Below are 24,182 nucleotides of genomic sequence, written 5' to 3' on the forward strand. Positions count from 1 at the left end.
TTTGCTTATCTACAAAATAAAGTATATCTGTAATCTAGAGCACTTCAGAATGTTGATTCAATTTTTTAAAAGGTAATACTATTTAAAAATGTCATTTTTAACCATGGTTTTCAAAAATGGGGGGGAGCAAATATTCGCTTTGACTTGTCTCTGTTTAACCCTCCACTGTAGACCATATTTCGTGCTACTGCATCTACCTTGGTGAGTGGAACTCCCAGTCCACACCACTGAATGGAACAGTGTGGCTCCCTCGTGCAAATTTCCTGAGAGCCCCTTCCCTGAGCATGTGCCAAGAATCAAATCTTGGCCACTTAGTGCTCTGTGCTCCACATGTGAGCTCACGGCGCGTTGAGCAGCCGTGCTAACTGAGATGGATAGCCCTGTCAAACAGGAAGCTGGCACACCAGGATGCAAGCAGTGGGATACAATGACCTTTACATTCAGAGAAAAATATCCCTAAAATGGCATGAAAAGTTTATTGGGCGGAAGGAGGGGGAATTCTTTTATTTCATTTAGGCACATAGCATGAAATAAAAGCAATGGTGTCCAGTACGCAATTTGCTTGGGATCAAATCTTGAATCCCTCACACAAGAAGGAAAGGAAATGAATCATCCTTTATCACACTGCTTTGAAAGCAGTGGACTCTATGATTTGGCTGTATGTATTACTACTGCACCCGGATGGGCCAAACGCTTGGGTTCAGGGCACACTTCAACTCATAATAATCCATGGCCCTGGAAAGACATTCTTGATCCCCTGGTTTCAGCTGGGTTGCTTTCTTGATAGAACTAAGATATAATTTGAGTATTTAATTAAAACATTTTTTAGAGTAATAATCTGCTTTCAAAAGCAGACTCAGGAGCTTGGGATTTTAAGTCCCATCACCTTGGTCACCATATTTGTAACTTTCTATAAACTGCTTAATCTCTCACCATTTCCTTATCTTTATTAAGATAGAGGCACGTACTGATAGTTCTCTGTAAATATATGAAGAGGAATTCATTTTTAAAAGTAGCAAAAATCCATGGCACATACACAAATGTGAAGTAAGGCCAGTAATATAGGAAAATTAATACTGGAATGAGACCTGGAAATCACATGTCTCTGTCCTTTTGTTATAACCTTTATCATAAACTATACAATTCAATCATTTCAGCTGGAAAAACAAAGATGATCATTCCATTGGTTCAAAAATTTATTTTTCCATTTTTCAAGGTTTGGGGGTATTTTTGTTGTTATTTGCTTTGTCAATTCTTTGGCATGAAAGAACAATGGACTCTGCTTCAGAGTGTAGCAACCCAAGCTCACAATGGGTTCCCCAGTGCTGTACAATACACACTGAAATAATGATGCAATTTTAGTATTTAATTAAATAGATAAAATGAATTGATCACAAAGACACTGAACATGTTTTTTAATGAATGGACCACATCGGAACTACAGAGCGGTTTTCAAAGATACAAAAGTACAGTATGCAAGAGGCATACATATTTTTCTGTTTAACTAAAAGCTGATGATCAAGCGCAGAAGCTGCAGGCCCAAAGCAAAAAATTTAGAAAACCGAAAGCTTACAGATCACATACGAAAGTGTGGATAAGTGAGGACTCAAATGCTTCAGCACTTTGAGACTAAATTAGGGACTTAAGGAAAATAACTGAGGTATCCATGCAAAAGAAACCTTCGATGATCACTTTGAAATGCCAAGTTGATTTTGGTGGCTCGAGAGGTACTGGTCAAACGCTTCCCAAAGTAACCAGAAAACAAGACTCTCCAAGAAACACTCTGCCATTCACTTTTTGGGAAAGATGCTAAATCTGACTGTTCTCCTCCAAGCCTTGTTTGGAGAATTATTTCAGGGAACACATTCCTCGTCACATCATGACACACAGGAGGCACAAGAGGAGAGGGGAGATGCACAAATACCTTGTGCCTGGGCCGCGGAGCTGTGGGAGTACCCCAGGGCCAGGAGCGCCGTCTCCACCAGCTGGCTGAAAAGCACGTCTTTTCGAACCAGGACAAATTCGGCGTGTTCTTCCCTGTTGTCATATTCGAGAGAGCCGTCCAACTGCTCCACCACACAAAAGACAGGAATCATCAAACCTGCGGGGACAAAATTCAAGAGCAAAACACAAATGTTACAAAGCAAATCTCAGTCACCATGAGGAGAAGGGAAGAGACAGTTATAAAAGTCGCTCATCTGTGATCGCCAGTGGTTTGGATTAAACAAGCCTCTTAGTCGGATGGGCCTAATGGGAAAGCAGTGGATTTTTCTTTTCCCCTTCCATGATTACTATCAGACTGCAGCAGAATTGCCCTGAGCAGTGGCAGAAGCCCTCAGATTCCAGTCCCTAAAAAGTGCTGTGCACCTATCAGAGGTGTCCAGAGAGACCTCGAGCTAATAGCCAGCTCGAGGGGAAGATCAAGGTGACCTTCTAGACCCACGCATCCTTGTGTCTATGGGTTTATCATTAACTATTCATAAGAACTATTATTTTCAGAGCAGATCTGTTTTCATCTAGAAATGTCGTAAGATACCTGGTAGGGAGGAATATTTGATTTGAGGGCCTGAGCGATCACGTGAATATGTACAAGAAATTCAACAGGAATTTAAAAGAAGCCCCTCTTGTATCTTTTATTTTTCTAAATCCTGGTAAATAGGCCATCAATCAACCTGAAAAGACCCGGCTCACTAAAGCCTTAAATGACTTTAATTTATGTCAAGATAAACATACAAATAGGAAACTTCGTCTTTTTAAAAATTGTTTTATATATTAACACCCACTACCACTAGAAAGGAATATCTCTGCTTGTGTTTTCAGAAAAAAAGAAGTAAACTACCCTAAAGAATAAAGCAAATTAGTACAGTTGAAAATCTGCTGAAATCTGTTGTCACTGAAATATTTCTCTGCTTTGTATCAACGTGTGAAAAGCTAAAAAATGTTTAATTCGCTAAAGGTTTTTCTATCAACTGTTTTTTATTTTTTCTTAAAGTCACACAGGCATTTAAATCTAAACATAGCCACGGCCAAAGAAGATCAAAGTTTTACAAGTAATAAACACATATGTAATTCACACAAATTAGTATGTTATGGAATAAGGGTCTGCTCTGGGTCTTCTCTTTGTGTAGGAAAATCAAAAGTTATGAAGGAAAAGTGGGCAGGCAGAGAGATAGGGAAGGTGGAAGATTAGCTGGTCGCGGTGATAGCACTTCATGATAAAAATAAGACCTCTGTGTAAAATGACATCCATGAGTATGGCCTCTGACACACAGAATGCATAGGAGTTTTTCTAGAAGCCTCTCCCTGTTGCCCGGAAAGCAGAGAGTGGGAGCAGATACTCTGCAAACTACCAGGTCACAGATTTAGATTTTTGTGCTAAAGATAATACAATGGTATAACTGGTTCCCACGTGCTAATTATTATTATTAAGGATAATAAGTATTGGGTGTAATTATTAAATACAATCATTATTAACAATAATAATACTCATTAAGAATTGTTATCATTAAAGATCATAGTAATTATTATTAAACCTGCATAACAGACTAACAAGTCACACCATTCCATACCTGGGACAACTATTATCTGAGAGTTCACTTGTAAGAACAACAAAACAGCATTATTGTCCATTGCCCATACACTATCCATAGTATAGCTCCATGGAACTTGGGAAATAAGGGTAGGGCAGACTGATTTGTTTTAGACAAAGAAGAGAATTTAGCCTAGACACCGGTGCCTTACAAAATACATCTTTTAATTGTGACCAGCACTGGCACAGCCAAAGCTTATTTATTTTATAAATAAAATGCCCAGTTTATTCCCAATTACATGTAAGACATGTAATGAACAATACAAATTAGATTTCCTCCCAATCATCTCTGTGGTCATTCATTTATCCAACGTTTAGTCCCTGAATACCTCCTGCCTACTGTGTGCCAGGCAAACCCCCTGGCTCCAGTGATACAAGTGAAAACAAGTCTGACAGGGCTCCTGCCCTGATGCAGGTGAAAAGTGTTATAAAATCTTGCTAAGCAAGCATAATGGCATTTTATAGGACCCATTCATGAAAGTCCTTAGCAGCAGGGAATAGCCTCCATTTAGACCTTTTAACTCTTACATACTGGTATATGATCTTTGTCCAAGGAAGCAAGCTGATTTCTATTTTTAATGATTTAACACACACGGGGCCATGTAGTCCGTGGTGCCATAAGCTACTTCACCACTAATACCTGTGTGTACATAAGTTTCAATGCTGAAAATCCATGTGCGGTTCCTAATGTCAACATCTGAGTGTCACACATCTGGGAATCACAGATAAGACCTTTAAATGAATCCAGTTGCTCCATAAGCTATCATGTATCCATTACTTAGGAGCCATAAATCTTCTTCAAGTCTATGGTCAACTGAAAAAACTTAAGGCCTTGTTAATTTTTTTAATAATATTAACAGTTCATGAGTTAGAGATAAAATACAATACTACAAGCACAGGGTCTATACCATCTGGAATTTGTGTTTTGAAAATGTCAATGACCAAAGCATTTCCTAAACATTTTAGTTCAGTGATTAAAGGAAGCAGGTTTTATCTGACATGACAGCAATAACTCCTCATACTCAAAAAGCACTCGGCCCTCATAAGCATCGCTTACTTTCAAAAAAAGAAAGAAAGAAAAAAAGGACTTTGAGTCATTTAGTATTAAGTATAAGTGTATGATAATAGAATCTCTTCCGAAAGCACATATATATATGATACCAAAAACTATCATAAACAGATTTTCTTAACCACTAGAAAAAGGTATCTTTTTTACTAGAATTCGATCAAACCAATGATGAAATCTTTATAATGAAATGCAGTTTTTACAAAAGAAAACAAAGGCAGGAAAAACCGATGCAGTTACTAGTGACAATGACAAGAGAAATGAAAACTAGTAAAACAGTAAAATCGAGGTCAAGTGTAAGGAAGAGAAAATTAAGGTGTAAATTTTAAAAGCCTTTAAAAATAGCAAATCCCTAGGGGGGAAAAGGAACCACAAAAAGGCAAGTAGAAATATACATTCCAAAAGAAAGAAAGAAAAAAAAAGAGTAATCTATTTGGTCTCCCCATTCTTTCCAGGCAAAAGAGGATTAAAAAAAGACTGAAAAAAGAAAAAAGTGACAATGAATGAAAGGACAGGGAGAGTGTGTGGAAGGCACTTGAAAAAATAAAGGATGGATGGGAGGAATTAAAAGATAAGTTCCAATAAATGAATAGCAATGTAAAACTAAAATGGATTTATAAGAAAATTTAGACACAATCAAAAAGAAAAAAGAAAGACACTGTGTCCTAGCCCCATATCTAGAGCTTATGGCATTATTTTTCTTTTATTGTAGCACAGACCCATCTCCAGATGATCAAGTGGAGAACTTTGAACCTTTTGATTATAAGCCTCGCTAAGCCTTTTACAATTGCGGGAGGTAATCTGCAGGACAGGCACACAGCCCTAGCATTTGCTAAAAATTAAGAGCTGTTCTGACAATTGGGATAAATGGTTAATTCCGCTGTCACAGAGGTGAAATAAGCCACGGGACTCTCTCTACTAGAAAAATGCATTTTCCCAACCGTCATTAGTTATGATGTTCAAATTGTCATTTTCATTATGACATGATTTCTGAGGAAGTGTGCATAGTTATAAAGAGTTAACCTGATCTTCACCGCCACAGCCACTCCAACAGAGACGAACAGAGATGGGTGGGGAGGTGGTTAAAGCAGGGGTGACTAGCTCTGCGTCAGGAGGCAAGTAACTCTTAGACGAAGTCCTGGCACTGTTATTACTAACCTGTGGGAGTGACCTTGGGTAATTTACTTGACCTCTCTGAGGCTCAAATTCCTCCCAGCTAAAACGTAAATAATAATATCTACATCCTAGGGTGTTTGTAAGGATTAAACAATGTAATGTCCTTAAACTGTCTGACAGCCCCCAAGCAATGACATCTCTTTGGTTTCCTTTTTTTCAAAATCAGTATTAACACCATTTTACAAAGGAAAAAAAGAGACCCAATAATTTTTTTTTCAGGGTCCACCATCAATGCTCACAATACTTACTATAAAGCATTTCTTCAGAATAAAAATTATGCTAATAATCACTGAATGGCCTAATTACTTAAAATGCAAATAACAAAGACCTAAAATGTTCAACGCGTCCCACAGCAAAAGGGTCAAAGGATGAAAAGCACTGTACATCATATTCTAAAATTGCCTGTCCAATACAGTAGCCACTAGCCACAAGGAGTGACTGAGCACCTGAATGTTGACTAATCCTGAGCTGAGAGGTGCTGTGTAACATACACACTTAATTTCCATGATTTAATTCCAAAAATGTTTTTAAAAAACATACGTTTTTATTAACTGCATGTAGAAATAATAATTTGAATATGCTGAGTTAAATAAAATGTATTATTAAAATTAATTTCACCTGTTTCTTTACCTTTTTTAAACGAAGCTATAAGAAAATTAAATGCTTCTGCTATTACATTTCTATCAGACAAAGCTGCTCTGAGCAATCTGCCAAATACCAACATATACAATGGTTTTTCAGAACCAGGATAAATCCGCCACACACTGATAAGCAGGACAATCGTGCCATTGTTTTGATGCCCCTCGCTTATCTTCCTCCTCTGTGTTCCAGATCTTAGGAGACTTGAGGACAGATGTATTCTTGGTTAAACTCCAATATCTGTGATATTGTCCCTGCATCACTGAGCAAATTGTAGGCCATTGTTTTATTCTTAACTATATTAATCCAACTTCTTTAATAAAAGAAAGGCTTTTTCTCCCCCTTCCTTTCATTTTAGAGAACAATTACAGTGTTTAGGAAATGACAAAACACTGGCATGAATGTGACTCTTTAATATGCTGGCTCTAACCTGACAGTGAAAGATGAAAGAAGGTCCAGAGGTAGGAGGTCCAGATGACAAGATGCTACACCTTCTGCAAAAGTTGGGACACAACCCTCTTGTTTGCCCTGAGCCTCCTCACGCATCATGTAGTCTCACATACATCCTCACCTTTGTTTTCTCCCCACATTTACTCTGTGGGAGGGTTATTATTATTCTCATTTCCTATAATTCTCATTATAGGAAAATGAGATGTCCAAAGAAACCAAGAGAGGCCAGAGAAGAGCAGCTCAGGTTAGCCAGCTTTAAATCCCAAGCACACAGCTTTCTTGGGGGTTGGAAAAAAACACTCCAAACACCCACACCCACAGAAACCTAAGGGTTGGGCTCTTTAGAAAATGACCCTTCACCACTTGCTGTGTCCACTGGGTGACTGTGAGAAAGGTGATGTCACCTTTCGACGGCCTACCACAACAGGTCAGGCACTGCAGTGGGCATGGAGGAGGAACCAAACACAGACCCTGCCGTCCGTCACTCACAGACAAAGCACGCCTCAAAGGACAGGTCCTTCTTCAGCATGGCTGGGCTCCAGCCCCATCCCCAGCCCCTCTGCCTCCTGGGTCCACCCTCATTTCTAGACCTGCCCCCCTGAACGGCAAGAGGCCAGCCAGCTTGTCTCCTCCTCTCTTTCAAAGGGCTCCTGCGACCAACTGTTTCCAGAAGAAAGGTAGCCAGAGAGCCTACTCCCTTCCCTGGGGCCAGCAGTAGACCTCATTGTATTACCCAGGAAGGTCTCTGGGTTAATTGAAGATTACAAAGGCTCTAGGGCAGAGCCTCTTATGTATCTGTTCTTTGTATAAAACTGAACCTGGAGTAAAGCATCATGCTCAACGACCACCACAATCGATCAATCGTAGTAGAACCTTAGAAACACTGAAACAAATTCTACCGGAAACAGTGAATAACACAGGGTCTTTCAGAGGACTGGGAGAGAACGGAGTGAGGAGTGGCAACTATCTTTTTTACTGCAAATTTACGTTAGAAAAACAGCCATTTACTTGCTCTATAGCCTCATACCCTCTCTCTCCTGTCTCTCTCACACACATGCACCGGTACACACTCACATTCACACACACACTCCCTGAGTCACAGATAAGAAGAGAAGTAACCTGCACGTCTTAACCTCTAAATGCTTCCTCCCACCCTAAATCAATAAAGGCAAGTCTGAACACCAAGAATTGCAACCAGAAACAGAAAGAATGAATAGAGTGTCCCTCCCCTCCTTGGAGTCCCAGGTAAAATTTCAAAATGGATCAGGTGTGTCTTCCCTACTCTCCTCTTTCCCACCCTGCTGTCTAGTCCCAGCTCTGGCAGCCCCAGGCTCCACATTCCAACCCAGCCTCCCACTCCCCCAGGGGCTAAAATTCCAAAGAGATTAATAGATAAAAAGATGCTACACTTGGCTATTTGAATGGTTTGGTAGCCCCTTAATCTCTTCAGATATATTTTCATTGTATCCCACAATAACTTCTACTGGAAAGAATCTTAGGTACCGCAACAAAGAAAAACATGTTTTCACCAGTCGGGGGACAAGGGAGCCATAGGTGGCCCAGAGGTCCCCCAGAGGTCCCCCAGACTCCCCTAAACTGCTCCACTTCCCAAAGTTCCTTTCTCTCCTTTGCCTGTGAACTACAGATTCTCAAAAGGATTAATGCATTTGTTTTTGTTGTGGGTTTTGTTGTGAACTCTTCTGGGAGGAGGAAGTAGGAGCTGAGATAGAGGTGGGACAGGTGAAAGTTCTGGGCCGATCTTCATGGTGGAGAACCAGTTAATCCTACAATCAAGGGGAAGGCAAAATGTGCTTAATAATTACTCTAAGGGCAAACTCTAAGCCACATACACATGCAGACATTCTATTTCATGTTCGTCCATGATCCGGTTGTTTAGAATTCAGAATTAGACCTCCAAGTAAAGCTTGATGCCACTCCCTCTATGAGGAGGTGGGAGAGGGTATGGAGATCAAGAAATATTTTCTTTTCAGAATTCTCTCTAGCAAAACCAGACACCACTTTGCAGCCCCTGGGGCAGATCTTAACTTTAGAAGATAAGAACCAAAAATAGGCCAGGGGTAGGGATGGCCCAGTAAACTTTGGTCCTCTCTCACTAATCACCTCAAAGGCTCAAATTGGGTTTAAATTAGTAGGGAGGGAGATGGGTTCTGGTCTTCCAGACCTCTGACTCCAGGCCTGTCCCCAAACTGAGAAGCCACAATTCAACCTGAAGTCAGATCTCAAGGCTGAAGGATAAACTCCAGGTCTCTCAATACTCTTCAGTTACAGAAATGCAGTAGCAGGATGGTGTTGGCCTGGCAGTCTGCAAAACAGGATTTCACAGACACACAGGAGGCACAGTGTGGCTACTTATCTAAACAAAAAACCCCGAGCTACACCTGGGAACTCAGCCACAGAAAGCCTGACCCAAGGAACTAAATTCCCAGGTGGCAGCAATGTTCAGTTAGAGTGAAGGAGAGGCCGGACTCTTCCTTCTCCAAAAAGGACTGGACTTAGATGAGTCTTCATTTTCCCACTGCCCCTTCCTCCCCCGATCCCGCAGGCTGACCTGCCACAAGCCCCAAAGACATGTGTGTTCATTTTAACAAAATGCTCGCTCCACGTAGACATGAATAGGTGACTCCCCAGCTGCCTAACTTGTCCACATTACATTGGCTCTACTGCACCGCATTCAGCAGAGGCAGACAAGGAAAGCTTTCTAGGAAAGGATCCGCACCAGTGGATTCAGGAGCTACCCCACGTTCTCAGGATGGGGAGGGGGGTGGAGCACACAAGACACAGGGCCCTGCATGACCACCCGTCGACAGAAATTGTTAGTACATCACCATGAAGGCATCAGAGTCAAGTAGGACTCAAGCGGCCGGCGGCACTGTGCTCTGTGACTGCACACACCCTGCAGTCCTGGGCATCTCATCTGCAGTCCTACCCACAGCCTGTACTGAAGGACCGCAGCATCTTTTCTAAATGCAGCAACTACAGAGAGACAAAATGTTAACTGATTTGGAATTTTAAAAAAAAAAAAATTTTTTTTGTAAGTAGAATATGCAAGTTTGTGTATCACAGAAGAGTTCAAACATATGGCATATTGTGTAAGTATCCCCCGGTTCAAAACTAAATTCTTGAGGTTCTCACGCTGAGTTAGAAATGCATATATTAGTGAGGCTTGAGACTCAGTGGCATGTGAAAATGACTATACCGTAATTTATTAACATCAGGATTTCTGTTCTCCATTAAGCAAAATCTTATTCTGGAGGTTTCTGGGAGGATAAATTTTTAAATAATATTTAACTAGAGACGTATTAGCTGCTTGCTCCCTTCATTCTTATTATCCTCTCTGGAAAAGCTATTTGCAATTCAAGCCCCAGGAGTCAAAAAAGGAGTCAATAAAAATTATCTTTATACTAACATTTGCTTTGTCATTTCAGGTTTTGAGTTCTGCCTAAATGTTATTTCATCTAACAACTAAAATTTTTAAAAAAGACCTTGATTAATTTCTCCAGTGCAGTGTTAAGGAAAGGTTAACGGTACTGAGGTTCTCTAGCAAGGAATTAATAAAGGAATCAAGCACTCAGATCTCAATAAGACAAGACTACCCAGATTTCTAGTGGGAATATTTCAGAGCACAAGCATGGTTTCTTTGGGGAGTTTAACTCACCAAAATTATTAAAAATTGAGATCAAACACTGGTGCAAAGCCCCAAAGGAAATCATACTAGAGTGGAGAGATTTTTATCAAATAAAAACCTGAAAAGGTAAAGTTTTTATAGTGAAAAATAAAAGGCTTTCTCCCTTACCAGAGGAAATCCCACTGTCTATGTCTCAAACAGCAAAACATATATGGATATTTAATAGATGTATAAAGATCATGACTGTGGAATGAATGCAGATTTCACAAAGCCGAGCTTAGACAGACAGGCAGCCATTACCATCCTTTCCCAACCACTAAAAGCCACTCTCATTCGTGTACCCAACAAATGCCTCCACTGAGATGTAATAGCAACCAGGTTCTTGAAATGGCTAACTTTGGGGAGGAGAAAAAGAAAAAAACAGGAGGAGAGGGCAAGAAAGTCAAAATCATACTGTGTATTCTGCAGTTCCCTAAGGGGACACAGATCTCTGGGTTGCAATACATGGGATATTATTATTGTGACAGAGATGAAGTTAATAAAACTCAGCACACAGACTGGGGAAACTTGGGTCCCCACTGATGGAATACTTCCCAGACAAGGTATTTTAAGCATATATATATATACCTCCATAATTTATAGCAATTACTTAAGAAAAACAACAGGAGAAAACAAGAATTTTTTTTCACTTTGTGATACTAAGACATCCCCTTTATAATGTATATCACCTCAAAAGACAGAATTAAGTGATATTAAAAAACACAAGCGATCATTTTAGTCACTGCATGTAAATCCACCAAAACTCTTATTCTCATTCTCGGTGTTATCCAAAGGAAGAACGTTATTCCACTTTGAACTATCTTTGAAAAGCGTCACAAAAGCCCAAAGAGATTTGTCTGCTGAAAAAAAAAAAGTGATAAATCTTAATCCTAAAGAAAATATAAGCCTCTATCTTCCTTAAAGCACAAAAAACGCTGGAAGAGCGATGCACCCTTTTCATTTTGGGGGTAATCTCAGATACAGAATATCTCAACCTCAAAAAGATTTCATTCTCTCTAGATTCCCTGGATTCCTAAGTTCCTTAACTCTAGAATAATTCCTGAGCCAGAAAATGAAGCATATTACGGTAGTTTTTCCCTGTACCCCGAGAGACCACAGTTTCAAAATAGTTCTAATCTCACAAGCTTAACACAAGATAACACAAAGACAAGTCAAAGGCTCTTTTTCAAAAATTTGTATTAAAAGAGAAAGAGGTTCTTGGGGAAGTTAACTAAGAGGTATAGGTTTAAGCTTCTGGGTGAACTCCAGGTGCCCAAGGAGGACTTGCCTGCCTGCCATACTGAGAGGACTATTTTATCTTAGCAACTTCGCTGCCCAGATCTAGATAAAGACGATAAAAGAAACTATACCTAACAGTTTCCAGGAACATAAATTCATTTCGTTATTTTCCTAACAGAAGAAGGATCGACGACAAACAGAGATGATTTCAGAGAGCAAGCCTGTGTTTGTTACATGTGAGAGGCTGGCTGTGAGAAAGATGACTTCATTGAGTCATATCAAAGGAAGCAAAGAACTGCATCTCACAGGCTTTTCTTGGTTAAAAAGAACTGTCTCTCTCAAACTCCCTTTCAAGCTATACATCAATCTTCAATATAATTATGTTTGACAGAATATAAGCTCTCAGCAGTTAACTTGTTTACAATAAATGCTTAGTTTGGGTACATGGACTGTATTTCAGTCTTATAAATATCAAACAAAAACCTACAACAGTCCCATTATGGGGCTGAGAATTATTTTGCTATAAATCTTTTTATTGGGGGGCTGAGGGAATTACTTTGCTGCTTGTTTTCCACTAACCACTTGGAATAGTGTGAAAAGAGGTACATTTATACTCTGACCCTGGCTAATTGCAATTCTATACATTTCCATGGGACACTGTGCAGTATCAATCCAAATATGAAGAAGGTCGGCCCCCAGACAGTTTTGCCATGGTAGTGGGGGAAAAAAAAAAAAAAAAAAAACATGTGCAACAAAATGGTTCTTAACTAAATTCCTACTAAATGTTCTTACGGCATTTTCCTCCAGTTCTTTTTTTCCTCCAAGTCTCTCGGGAACTAATGACCATTTGTGACAGCGTTGGCAGGCTTTCCATGGTAAGTTCCAGTTTTAGGGGCGGGGGGTTTTAAGTTAGCTGTAAAAATGTGCTGAAGGCTCAAACTTACTATATGAAGGGGCCTGTAAATAGACTGAGTTGTGCTAAATGTTACCTGGAAATTCATTGTGAAGGGGGAAAAAAAAATCAGGATCACCTTGTTTACCCTCGTAAAGTGCCTCTGCTTGGGTCTTAAAGGAGTAATAACTTGCTTTCAGTGAACAGTTCGCTCCTCTTATACTCCCCCAATAATGAAGGGTGTTTGGTCATCTAATACCACATCTGCCAAATAAATCTACAGGACAAAATCTTATCTGAATGGAGCCTGGTAAGCTAAAAACCAGAAAAGCTTTGCAAGAATCCTAGCCTCACTTTCCTCTTTGATCGACTTCAGGCAGGCACCCTCATAGCGTCCCGAACATCTTCTGGTTTGCAGATCATGATGACTGATCATCACAGAGCTTCCTCACTCTAAGAACTTTAACGCAGTATTAATATACTGAAAAGATCACTTTGAGAATGCTAGTTTTAAGTACATTTTCCAGAATAACTAATACTGGGAAATTTAGTCCCTTTATTACTTAACAGCAAGATCCCAACTTCTTTCCTTCTAGTCAATCTTATAATTTTAGGTGACATAAAATAAAAAACTATTATGTCTCTCAGCTTCTAATAAAAAAGACAAATAAATGATTTATAAGTTTCAAGGGTCCTCAAATATGATTTTGTTTTTAAAAATTGCCACATGACTTTAGTATGAGAGAGAGAGAAGAAAAATATTTTCATTGCATTATCAGTCTCACAGATCTTTTTTTGTTAATATCAAAAGCACTAGTTTACAATGTGAACTAATGGAAAATTGTTAAATTCACCTAAAATAATCACTTCTTTTTTTGAATTAAATAAGCCCTTTTAAAACTTTTACTATTTAACTGCTATTTACTTAGGGGAGGGGAGACATGAGGAAGGTGACTGTATGAAAAAAAAAAAAAAAAAACCTTTGTACAACAAAAATTCCCTCCAGGGCAAAAAGACATTATGCCAAGTTCCACCCAGAATTAATGTTTAGGTTTAAATTATAAAGCCCAGAAAAAAAAAATGGAACCACTAATAGACCCTTAAAGTGCATAGCATTCGTCAATGATGTTAGGTTATGTAAATGTTAAAACTGAAAAACCCTTTGCTGACAAAAGTATTTTAATGAAGGCACTATTAACTGACTCTCTAAACTGAGTTTTGGTGCTTTTTTTTTTTTTTTTTTTTTAAAGCCTTTTGAGCCATATGACATAAATTTCTGTCTGAAAGGGATTATGCTTGGGACAGTTGCAGGATTATGAGACCTCCACCAGAAAGTTTACTGCCTATCGTATTCCTTTCATTTTGCCACTCTCAGAAAGGTTTTGTGTTTTTGTTTGATTGGTTGTATTTTTTTCTTTTTTAGAAAGGTTTTTAAATATTGACTTCAAGAAAACTTTTAGCCATAGACCAAATAGTCTCCTCTAACTCTGTCAACTGAATCCAACCTTGGGCCCTAGCTGCTCTGATGGCCAACATTATCTGTGGTTTTAGTAACCCCACAACGATCAGGGGTTAACTCCACTGTCTGGGCTAGCTCCACTGTCATCACCCAAGTTTCCAGGAGCACACAATTCTATGAATAGAGTAAGAAATACAGCCTAGACTGCAAGAACACTAGCCCCTGCCAGCCGGCTCGCTCCAAGTTGCTGAAAGCTTGACCCTGGGGAATGAGGGCTGGAGGCTTAACAGTGTGAAGGATTATCGATTCAATGGCCCCAGTGACCGCAGATGGAGGCCAGAGCCTGTGCATCTCAGGTGACAGTCTATGTCACCTATATGAATGTCACCTAAGGTGATGTGTCCATGTGGAAACTTGGGGTCCCCCACAATCCCACGTGTGCTGAGAAAAAATAAGGGTGCTCATTATTCACCTTCAACTTTCTCCCTCCCCTTCAGCCAGAGGAGGAAGAACAGCAGGCCCGGGACCACATCTAACCCTTACTTGGCAGGGTTTTGTAACAAGAGGAACATTCATTACTTTCGACTTCCATTTACACCAGTGGGGGAAAAAAAAAGAGAGAGAGAGACAGAGAGAGAAGGCAGTTACACCTCAGGTAGAATATAAGAAAATGTGATTTCCTTCTTAAACTAACTGCATATAAAGACAAATCACTGAGCCCTCTTCATGTCTCCTGAGCAACCACCTCCCAAGGGCTCCTCTGAACTTCCCAGGGAGGAGCAAGAACCAAACGGTCTCTCCCCCAAACACATTTTAGCTAATAAACACGACAAAGTAAGTGAGAACCATTTCAGTTATTCTGCATCTTCTCCAAGACTAAAAACTCATACATTGTGTGACAGGTCCACCTCATTTTTCTTAATGATGTTTTTATTATTCTTTCACTCAATTAAAGCAGAAATGGATATTGCATCTTCTGACTGTATAATTGTTATTGTAATCTGTTTTCGATCACTGCTTGGGAAATGGGTCCAAAACAACATAAACTCTCCACTGCCTCAGAAGACAAGTCATTTTCTTTTACTACAACACTTAAAGAGACATTTATCATGCTGCTCTATTAGCATCTTTGGGTTATGACTAAAGAAAGTTCTTGTTCTGTTAACCAAAATAAATAAATAAATAAATAAATAAATAAATAAATAAAACAATGTTTTGAAAACCCACTGCTATTTGAAGAGTTTTAATATAAATGCATTTTCCTAATAAGCTATCAATTTTCCCTCTTCTTTTATGTATATATAAATAATCGGAACAAATGCAATAAAAACATGCAATCTTAATAGGAATCAGGAAATTTGAAAATCAATCTTACTCTTATAAAACAGCGGATACACTTGCTTTCTAGCCAAAAATTTTTTTAAAGTAAAAAATACTTTTAAAAGAAATAAAAGATATCTGTGCTTAACGTTATGAAATTCAAATTATTTCTATGAAAAATGCAAATCACCTCCATCAGATCTTAGTGCTTTGGAAAACATTTTTTTCTAGCTAGGGTCTCTGTTAATTTTGTTCATATCTGTGCAAGACTTCAACACAACAAAGAAAGTCACTAAGCTACTGTGCACATTTTAGTAAGTGTACAACCATCAGCAGGCACCAACAGTTATTCCAGTGTGAAATGCACCCCTTTTCATAAATGATACCTTGCCGTGTTTCCTCTTAACTTTAAATTTTATCTTTTTTGTTATGTTATACTACAGTTTAATAGCTCACTGTGCTAAGATAGAACTCTATTCCAATGATAAAGCAACTAGTTCAGGGCAGAACCTAATCCACTTCAACACAAGCAAACAGTAATAATACTGGGAGCAATTAAAACTGAAATATACATCCCACAGAGAGTTTTACTATCCTAATATGTCATAAATACAAATAAAGGATATTCTTAGTACAATATAATACTGCCATAATACTGCCATAATTTGCTCACATTGCAAGGTTATTGCAGGGTTCAAATTCTTAAAATTTCTATTAATGCTTTTTTTCTCCATTTCAAGCATTTGTCAAACCAGTAACTATATTAAACTGATAAGAACAGATACTACAATTGATCTTAGCCAAAGGGCCGAAGAAGCAGTGTCAAACTATTAACTATAATATTCACTAGTTTATTTTTCTTTTAATTTCAAAGGCATACACATCAACTAATAATGGAAAAAATACACTACATATCTAAGGCAATTTACTCCATATTAGGTCATTTTTACCTACTTAGTAAAAAATCTGGAATAAGTAAAACTTTGCAAATGAGAAGCAAAGACACAGCTGTAGAAGACAATGTCTGATGCCGTCTTTCACTGCTTCTTAATTATACTGATTTTACCACAATTTTTAAATCACTTGCTATTAAACAGCAAAACAATTCTGTTAATTGAAAACAAACAAACAAAAATGTGTAGATGGAGTTTCATGATTTTGAAAACTCTACCACAGAACATTTTTTCATTAACACTGTGTAATACGAAGTCCTTGTGGGGCTTATTTCACATAAAAGAAGAAAATAAATGTTTGAGTGATTACAGACTTCAGAAAATATAGAAACTAAGACACTACAGAGGGCACACCTGTACTTTTTTGGAAATCTGTAAGTCTTCAACTGGCTCTGGTTTTAACTCATATCTCAATTCCACTCAGGGCCGTCTACTTTGACTTTGAAATATCTATCACATTACCCGTAAGTAGTAGGATGATGAATCCTTTGTATATAAAAATCCATTTTTAACACATGGACACTTCCAAACCTCTATTGCACTTTGAAATAAAAGGAATTCACAGCTCTCCACAGTGACACCCTAAATTAATGCTGGAGAACAGTGGTGATTGGAAGTGAGAAAGGCCTGATACAATCAAAGTCAGCAAAAGGAAATTACTCATTTTAAAATTGCCATAAAGAAAAGAATGGAAACAAAAAGACAAATTCTCTTCTTCATTTTTTGAGCTAAGCATAAAGATCTCCTATTTGAAACCATTTTCAGTTCCTTCCCTCTTCCTTCCTCCTTCTTTTCCTTCCTTTGTTTGTCTCCCTCCCTTCTCCCTTCCTTCCTTTCTTCCTTCCTTTTTTTTCAGAAAAATAGTGAGTTAAAATGTATGGGTTAGATCCAACATTTCACTGCTGTTCTTATTCTTGGGGAGTTGGGGGGGGAGGGGGAACTTGCTGCCAAAGCATCAGAAAAGAGAGTTTGGGCTGCTAATTTTCCGTTCACAAAATCTAAATTCCCCTTATGCATCTCACACAACTCATGAAATAATATGAAACAGTATTATATCACTGCAAATTGAGACATTTTTATCAAAATAAAGAATGATGATGCCAACATTTCATTTGTCATTTCCCACTTGTCACTTTTCACTGACAAACTGTTACACATACAACTTTTGTCAAATGCTTTATCCTTAAATATGTTCCAAAATGCCATTGTATCTCAGCATTCATGTAAGGAAGATAGTAAAAACTACTTATGTTACCACACATTAGTTACATAGGTTAAAAAAAAAAAAAAGCTTACTTAGTAAAGAGTATAAATAACCTTTTAATCTATTTACATGCTATTTATTTATTTATTTACAAGTTTGGCTTCCTGAAATAAAACAAACTATGTACTTATTTTATGCACCTAATCGGAAATTATTAGTTATTAAAAAACCTTTTTTAATGGTGAGAAATTGTCATTTTTATCTCAATAGAAACCTAAAAATTCTAAAAACCCACCAAAGAAAATAATACAATTTGAAATTCATCCTGTCAATTTGTCTTTTTTATATATCATATAAACTCTCTCTAAAAATAAGAGTTTTAAATCATCAAAGTAGTACCACCAAGCTTGACTGTTTACCAGATATACCAAATAAGTACCGTATGTGGCCTGGTATAAAACTGATTTCTATATTGTTAAAATGACTCAAATTGATATTCTTAGATATCTAATAAATTATAAATTAGTCTGTTTCCCTCCTTACAGAGATAGATGGGCAAAATGTGTACACACATTTACACAAGCAGAGAAGAATTAACACAGGATATCTAAGATGTACAGACTGATACTGTGAGTCACAACTTCCTGGAAAAATATGATATTACTTATTTTCTGCAGGGGTTAAAAAACAGATGCCTTAAGGGACATCTATGTAGTTCCAACACACACACTTACACATATTCACTGCAGATGATCCTGAATATATAATGGTCAGTGGGTTTCTGCTGATGGAATATAAGGCTTCCAAAATTACTCAAAACATCAAATTATGCTCAGGACTTCGAGGGGCGGATACCCTATGTTCTGTTTAATGTGTATGTTCCAATGCGTATATTTTTTTTTTTAACCAAGTATATCTTTATTTTAATAACAGGCCAAGGACTGAAAACACTTTAGAGAGGGCTATTTTTCTACCTCAGCAAAACTACAGAGGACATACTAGATTGTTGGATGACCCCAAAGCCTAAGTTCATTCTATTTAAAAGATCTTAAATCCTTAAAAAAAAAAAAAAGAGTGGGATAGAATAGGAAATACAATCTTTTCTCTCTTCAAGTTATAACTTGGGTCTTCCCTATCAGCATAATGGTGAACATCCTTGGCTAAAACGAATTTAATGAGTTTTCTCCATTTTGCCCATGTTGACAATGTTTCAAATTCCTAAGTATTTTCTACACTCCAATAGGTCAACATCCACACTCTTTCATGTCTGCACTCCTTTCAAAAAGTAAAACATCCCTTTGCAACTGCTGATATGGTGGCTAAACCTGACCTGAACTGCATTTCTTTTATTATAAAAGGATATGTTCCACATGCAGACAATTAAACTGATGTTGTAGACAATGTTCAGCTTTAGATGAGGCCTTGCCCAACAATCAGGATCACATTTGCTTCCCTATTTGAGTGCATCAGTGTGTACTGCATAATGATTTTTCCCTCTTACAAGACAGTTATGTTCCTGAAAGAGCTACCTGGTAGCAAGAAGGATAGGTCTTCTCCAGGTCAACTAGTCATAACTTCAATAAGCAATTCTTCAACAAGATTAAGTTATTTTAAACAATATATTGTCCCCCAAAATAGCTAATTTTTTTCAAAAAAGGCAAGACATTCCCAGTGTTTAAACATTTTCCCTGAACTCTAGAACATTTAACACCAAAAAAAAAATCATCAAAATTCATAGGAAAATGAAAAATATCAAAAAGATTTCTGATGTTTAATGCCTCCTATCAGCAAATACACCATCTGGTATACTCAAGCGCTGTTCATTCAGTTTAAATAAAGCTGTCTGAAGGTTTCTCTTTAAGCCAAACATTAAAAAATGAAAATGCTTGTGTTAACAATGAATGAAGCATAGTAATTTATTGCTATTAAGGCACAACTGGCCAGCGCCTTTCAGCAGTCCACGAGGAAAGCAGAATGCCTTGCTTCCTCTAGAAACTTGATTGGCATCACTTTCATTTTATGCTGTAGGTTGCGTGGCTGAAGCATAACATACAGCAGAACATTTTAGGTACTTATGCTAATGGTGGTAAAAGGATCATCTGATTCTTATTTTCATCATCCTTAATAATCTTTTCTTTTTCTAAATCTCCAAATAGATCTGTAATTTTTAATCAACAATTTCACAAATATAAATTTCCCCACCATTAATCATCCTTTTTCAAAATCCTTATGGAGTGAATTACTAGCTGAGAGGGGACGCCAATTCTAGTAAGTGAATGTTACCCAGCAGGGATATAAAGCTGTCAACACCACGGTGCTCTTGCTTGCTCTAAACTCTCCCAGTCTTCATATGTTTTTTAAAGAGATATTAGCCTCCCCCTCCCCAGCCCCCCACCCCCGGACCTTCTATAAAAGCTGACTGTCATACATGTCTGAGCACTTATATTTTATTACATACATGCTTTAAAACACACTGCTTAGATAAGAGCAAATATATTCTAGAAAGTATTGGAAATACAAAGCAAAAGTTATCTACTTTCTAATAGTCTTCTAAATCTAACCACATTGTAAACAATACACTAACTTTTAAGTCCCCTATTAAACCACAACTCTGAAGACCGTGAGAGTTCTTCTACCACCTCAACTAGTTAAATCTAGACACGAAAATGTCTCTCTCTTTTTTAAAATGAATATTTAGTTCCCACCAAAAAATCATAGCAAACTCTCTCTCCCTAATAAAGTGGAATTACAGCAACAGAATTTACTACTGTAACCAATGCATTCAGAAACATTTATTCACCTGGCTATTTATCAGAAGCAGTAAGATAAACTGCCATTTTATTGGGCAACCAATTAACTTAATGATTTCCCTTATTTTTAGGGGGAGATCATTTAAGAGAGCCACAAAAGCTTGAGAAATACATCCTCTCGAATTTTGACCTCTATTTTTGAAATATATATTATTATAGCCATCTTTACAACATTGATAAGACTGTGACATATCTGAAAATGGTAACACGTGATCCAGAGCTGTAAATATTTTTGTAGTTATCTATGTTTACTATATTGCTTCATAAAGAAAATTTAAACAAAAGATAGAATGGTGAAATATTCTTATAAGTTCCAAAAAAATTCTTTCAATTATAGAAGAACTACTAAACATAAATATATTTTAAACATTTTTAAAATTTAGGGTGTGCATTTTTAAAAGGTTTTGCTTTTCTCCAATCTATATACATAATTTAAAGTTATAAAGAAATAAAATTATTAACATCTCAATGTACATTTGCAAACTATATAAACTTAATCCCACAAAATAGTCATTAACATTCAGGAAGAAAACTTTGTACTATCAAAATTTTATGTTCTAAGTTATTATATTTTAAAGTTGTTTTAAATTCTTTCTAATCTACTATGTTCTATAGAATAAACTTTCTTTTAAAAAATCTTTAAAAATCCACCATATGTAAATTATTTTAACTACCATTAAGTATTACAAATGGTACTTATTGAGACAAAAATAATGCCATCTTTATTTTCAGTTTGAGAAACAGATAAGAAGACCTTTGATATTACTAAATTAAATTAAAGCTCATAAAAAGTGACTAAACCAGCTGGTTGAAACAAATGTATTATTCTTCACCAAGACTTAATAATATTTGTCTGTATCGAAGGTATATTAAATGGTCAAATGTAAATTACTATCTCAGAAAATATGAAAACCAATCACTAGTTTATGCTAAGGGTATCCTTGGTCAACAAAATCAGGCAGTTTCTTTCATAGTTCAACATGATATGGGGATGAACAAAAAACTTGTTTTAGGGAAGCACAATTGTTAACTATTACATTCTAAAATGCTTAGAGACTCCTTTCAATTTAGTGAATTTAGAAAGAAACTGAAATTTTAGTCCACGTTTTTTTCTTTATGTATAAAGTCACTTTGAGAACATATCCTTTCCAAAGATTTCCAAAAGTTTTTCAGTCCAACATCACCAGTACCTATCATATCATCTAACATTTGGTTCTACCATATTTACTATACATTTTCCTTTCTTATATACATATACTAAAAAATGATATGAAAAGTTATCACCTCTGTGTCAAAACAACACATTAATAGACACTATTTCTAAAAAAGTGGGTCACAGAACTAACAAGTTTTCTTTTGCTTCATTAAAGTCTATCTTCAAGTCCCTAAAATGAAAGCTACATAAGTCACAATCTATGGCCAAATCATTTTATTAAAGCTCTAAAAATCGAGAGAATGAGTGCTTCTCAAGGGAGATGATTAATATAAGAACTAAGGCACGTCATCCTAAATATCTACCATGAAAAAACAGTAAAAATAAAAACCTATTCTTTTGTAAAATATCTTTAAAAGGAAGTAGATATTTCAAGTTAAGTCTTTACTTGGAAATACATACTATGGCTATTTAGAACATGGGATTGGAATTTATCACTAACTTTTGCCAGGGTTCTGTTTCATTTCAGAGAGGCTAATACAAGAATCTTATTAAGTAGGCTACTACTGAAATTATTAGGGGGGAAAAAGGCTTTAGAAGCAAAAAAAAATTTAATAATTTGTCTCAAATACACAAAAAAACTGCATGCCATGTAGAACTGTGCATTTTATATGTAAAAGACAACTAAGCAAATGGCATATAAACCTCGAAATATTTTAATAATGTTTAAACTTTTGCATGTCTTTATTTTATAAAATTATTTTTTTCCTAACCACTTTAAAAGAAAATGACTAAGTGATAAAACTACCAAAGATTTTCTCTAAGTAATATTAAATTCCTAGAAAGGAAAAGAGCAAGTAGCCAATAACACTACTATGCTGTTTTTACCTGTTGTGCTATAATGCATAGTAAAGTTAGAAATGCATATGACTTTAAACTTTATTTAAAAAAAAAAAAAAAGGTAGCATCAAATTCTCTAAGGGCCTGACAGATGTGTGGTGATTCTTTATTTCCCACTTGAAATGTGGCTGGAAATATTTCCAACTGTTAATCATTTGTCTCATCATTTGTCTCGAAGCACTGTCCTAAATACAAAGTCACACCAATATTTTTGCTTCTGTACTAGCCTGCGTCTTAAAGATCAGTCCACAAAAAAGCGAGCGCACCTAAATTTCGTCCCTACAAGAGATACCCTGTGGCAAGGCAAACGAGTTAAAGCACTAAAAAGCTCTCTAGGAAAATCTAGAAACAGTTAGCTGGCTGTGACATAAACCTGCCAACACCTCAGCACACAGTGGCAAAGTGCCCAAAAAATGCCACCCTCCGGGTAAACCACTTTCGTGTTTTAACTCAAGATGAAGCTACCCGTTGCAGATGAGAGGCGACGGGGGCATTATTTGGCAACCTGGAATTCACTTCCTGTAATTCTACACCGCGACAGCGCCTAATCAACCTGAACCCTGACACCCGGGCCTTTATCACCGGGCCGCGGGCTGCGCGCGCCTCCCGGCTCCGGGCTGTTACCTCCCACGGCCTTGGCCACAGCGCCGTTGGGCCTCCCGCGGGCTCCCATGGGGCTGCCGTTCTGCTCCAGCCGGGCCACCTTCACTGGGGGAGGCCCCTTGACGTCCGGGCTGCCGCTCCGCCGGTCGGGGCTGTCCCGCAGACACGGGCTCTCGCTCCGCCGCTCCATGCTGCTCCGACTCGGAGACAAAGTTCCCACCGGCAGGTCGCAATAAAACGCGCAGGGACCTAGGGAGGGGGCGGGGGGAGGGAAGGGGGAGGGAAAAAAAGAGGGAAAACCGCTCACACACGTGATAGACGTTCAGGCCACTGGCAGAGCGCTGCACCAAAGCCACACAAACTTCCTCCCACGCTACCCAAGGGGCCCGAACCGGGAAGCGGGTCCCAACTTTACCCTGGGCGGCCCAAAGGAAGCCCAGAACTTGGGGGTGCGGCGACTTGGCCCAGTCGCTGCTCCCCACAAGTTAGTTAGCTCTGGATGACGAAGTCCGGCCCTCGCACAGGGGCGCCCAGTAGTCCATTCATTGGGACAAACCGTTCTCGGGTGCGATGGCCCTCGCTGTCGGGGGGTCAGGGTTTCCGAAAAAGTGAACCTCATAAAGACATCTCACCCACTCCCGAGGGGGCGGGGGTGCACACAAATACATAAGAGACCAAATTAAACAACACATGATGGATGCGCTGAGAATCTCGGGGCAGTAGGCAAAGGCCTGGCAAAAAGACCCCTTGAGTCCCCGCGCTGTACCTTTACCGAGCACGTCTTGGGACACAGACAGACACACCTTGCTCACAATCAACCCTATTTCCACATGAATAAGCATCCCCAACAGTTAGAGGTATTCATCAGAATAACCTTCATCGCAAGGACGGGGGCTACAATCGTTATTATTTTGTAATGTTTTTATCTTCATCCGATCCTAAGTGATTTTAAAAAAAAAAAAGCTCTTCAGCATAAAACGCAAAAGCAAAAAGCATTTAAATTATTAGGTGCAGGAGCGGCCTGCGTCAACCCCAATTTGATAA

The 24,182-nt window shown here is 38.0% G+C and overlaps 1 protein-coding gene across 11 annotated transcripts in view; it reads right to left on the reverse strand.

Moving 5' to 3' along the window:
* Positions 1–24,182, reverse strand: part of SATB2 (SATB homeobox 2) — a 209,590-nt gene that overhangs the window by 165,410 nt on the left and 19,998 nt on the right. For 8 of the 11 annotated variants that reach the window (XM_021076069.1, XM_021076074.1, XM_021076072.1 and 5 more), the window contains 2 exons: positions 23,160–23,387; positions 1,925–2,101 (listed from right to left, as the gene is read on the reverse strand). In XM_021076069.1, coding sequence (XP_020931728.1) covers positions 1,925–2,101; positions 23,160–23,328 — 346 coding nt within the window. In that variant the 5' untranslated portion in view covers positions 23,329–23,387. The remainder of the gene's footprint in view (positions 1–1,924; positions 2,102–23,159; positions 23,388–24,182) is intronic. The other 3 variants (XM_021076076.1, XM_021076078.1, XM_021076077.1) reach the window with 1 other exon arrangement.

Source organism: Sus scrofa, chromosome 15 (genome assembly GCF_000003025.6).
Source record: "Sus scrofa isolate TJ Tabasco breed Duroc chromosome 15, Sscrofa11.1, whole genome shotgun sequence".
Lineage (NCBI taxonomy): Eukaryota > Metazoa > Chordata > Mammalia > Artiodactyla > Suidae > Sus > Sus scrofa.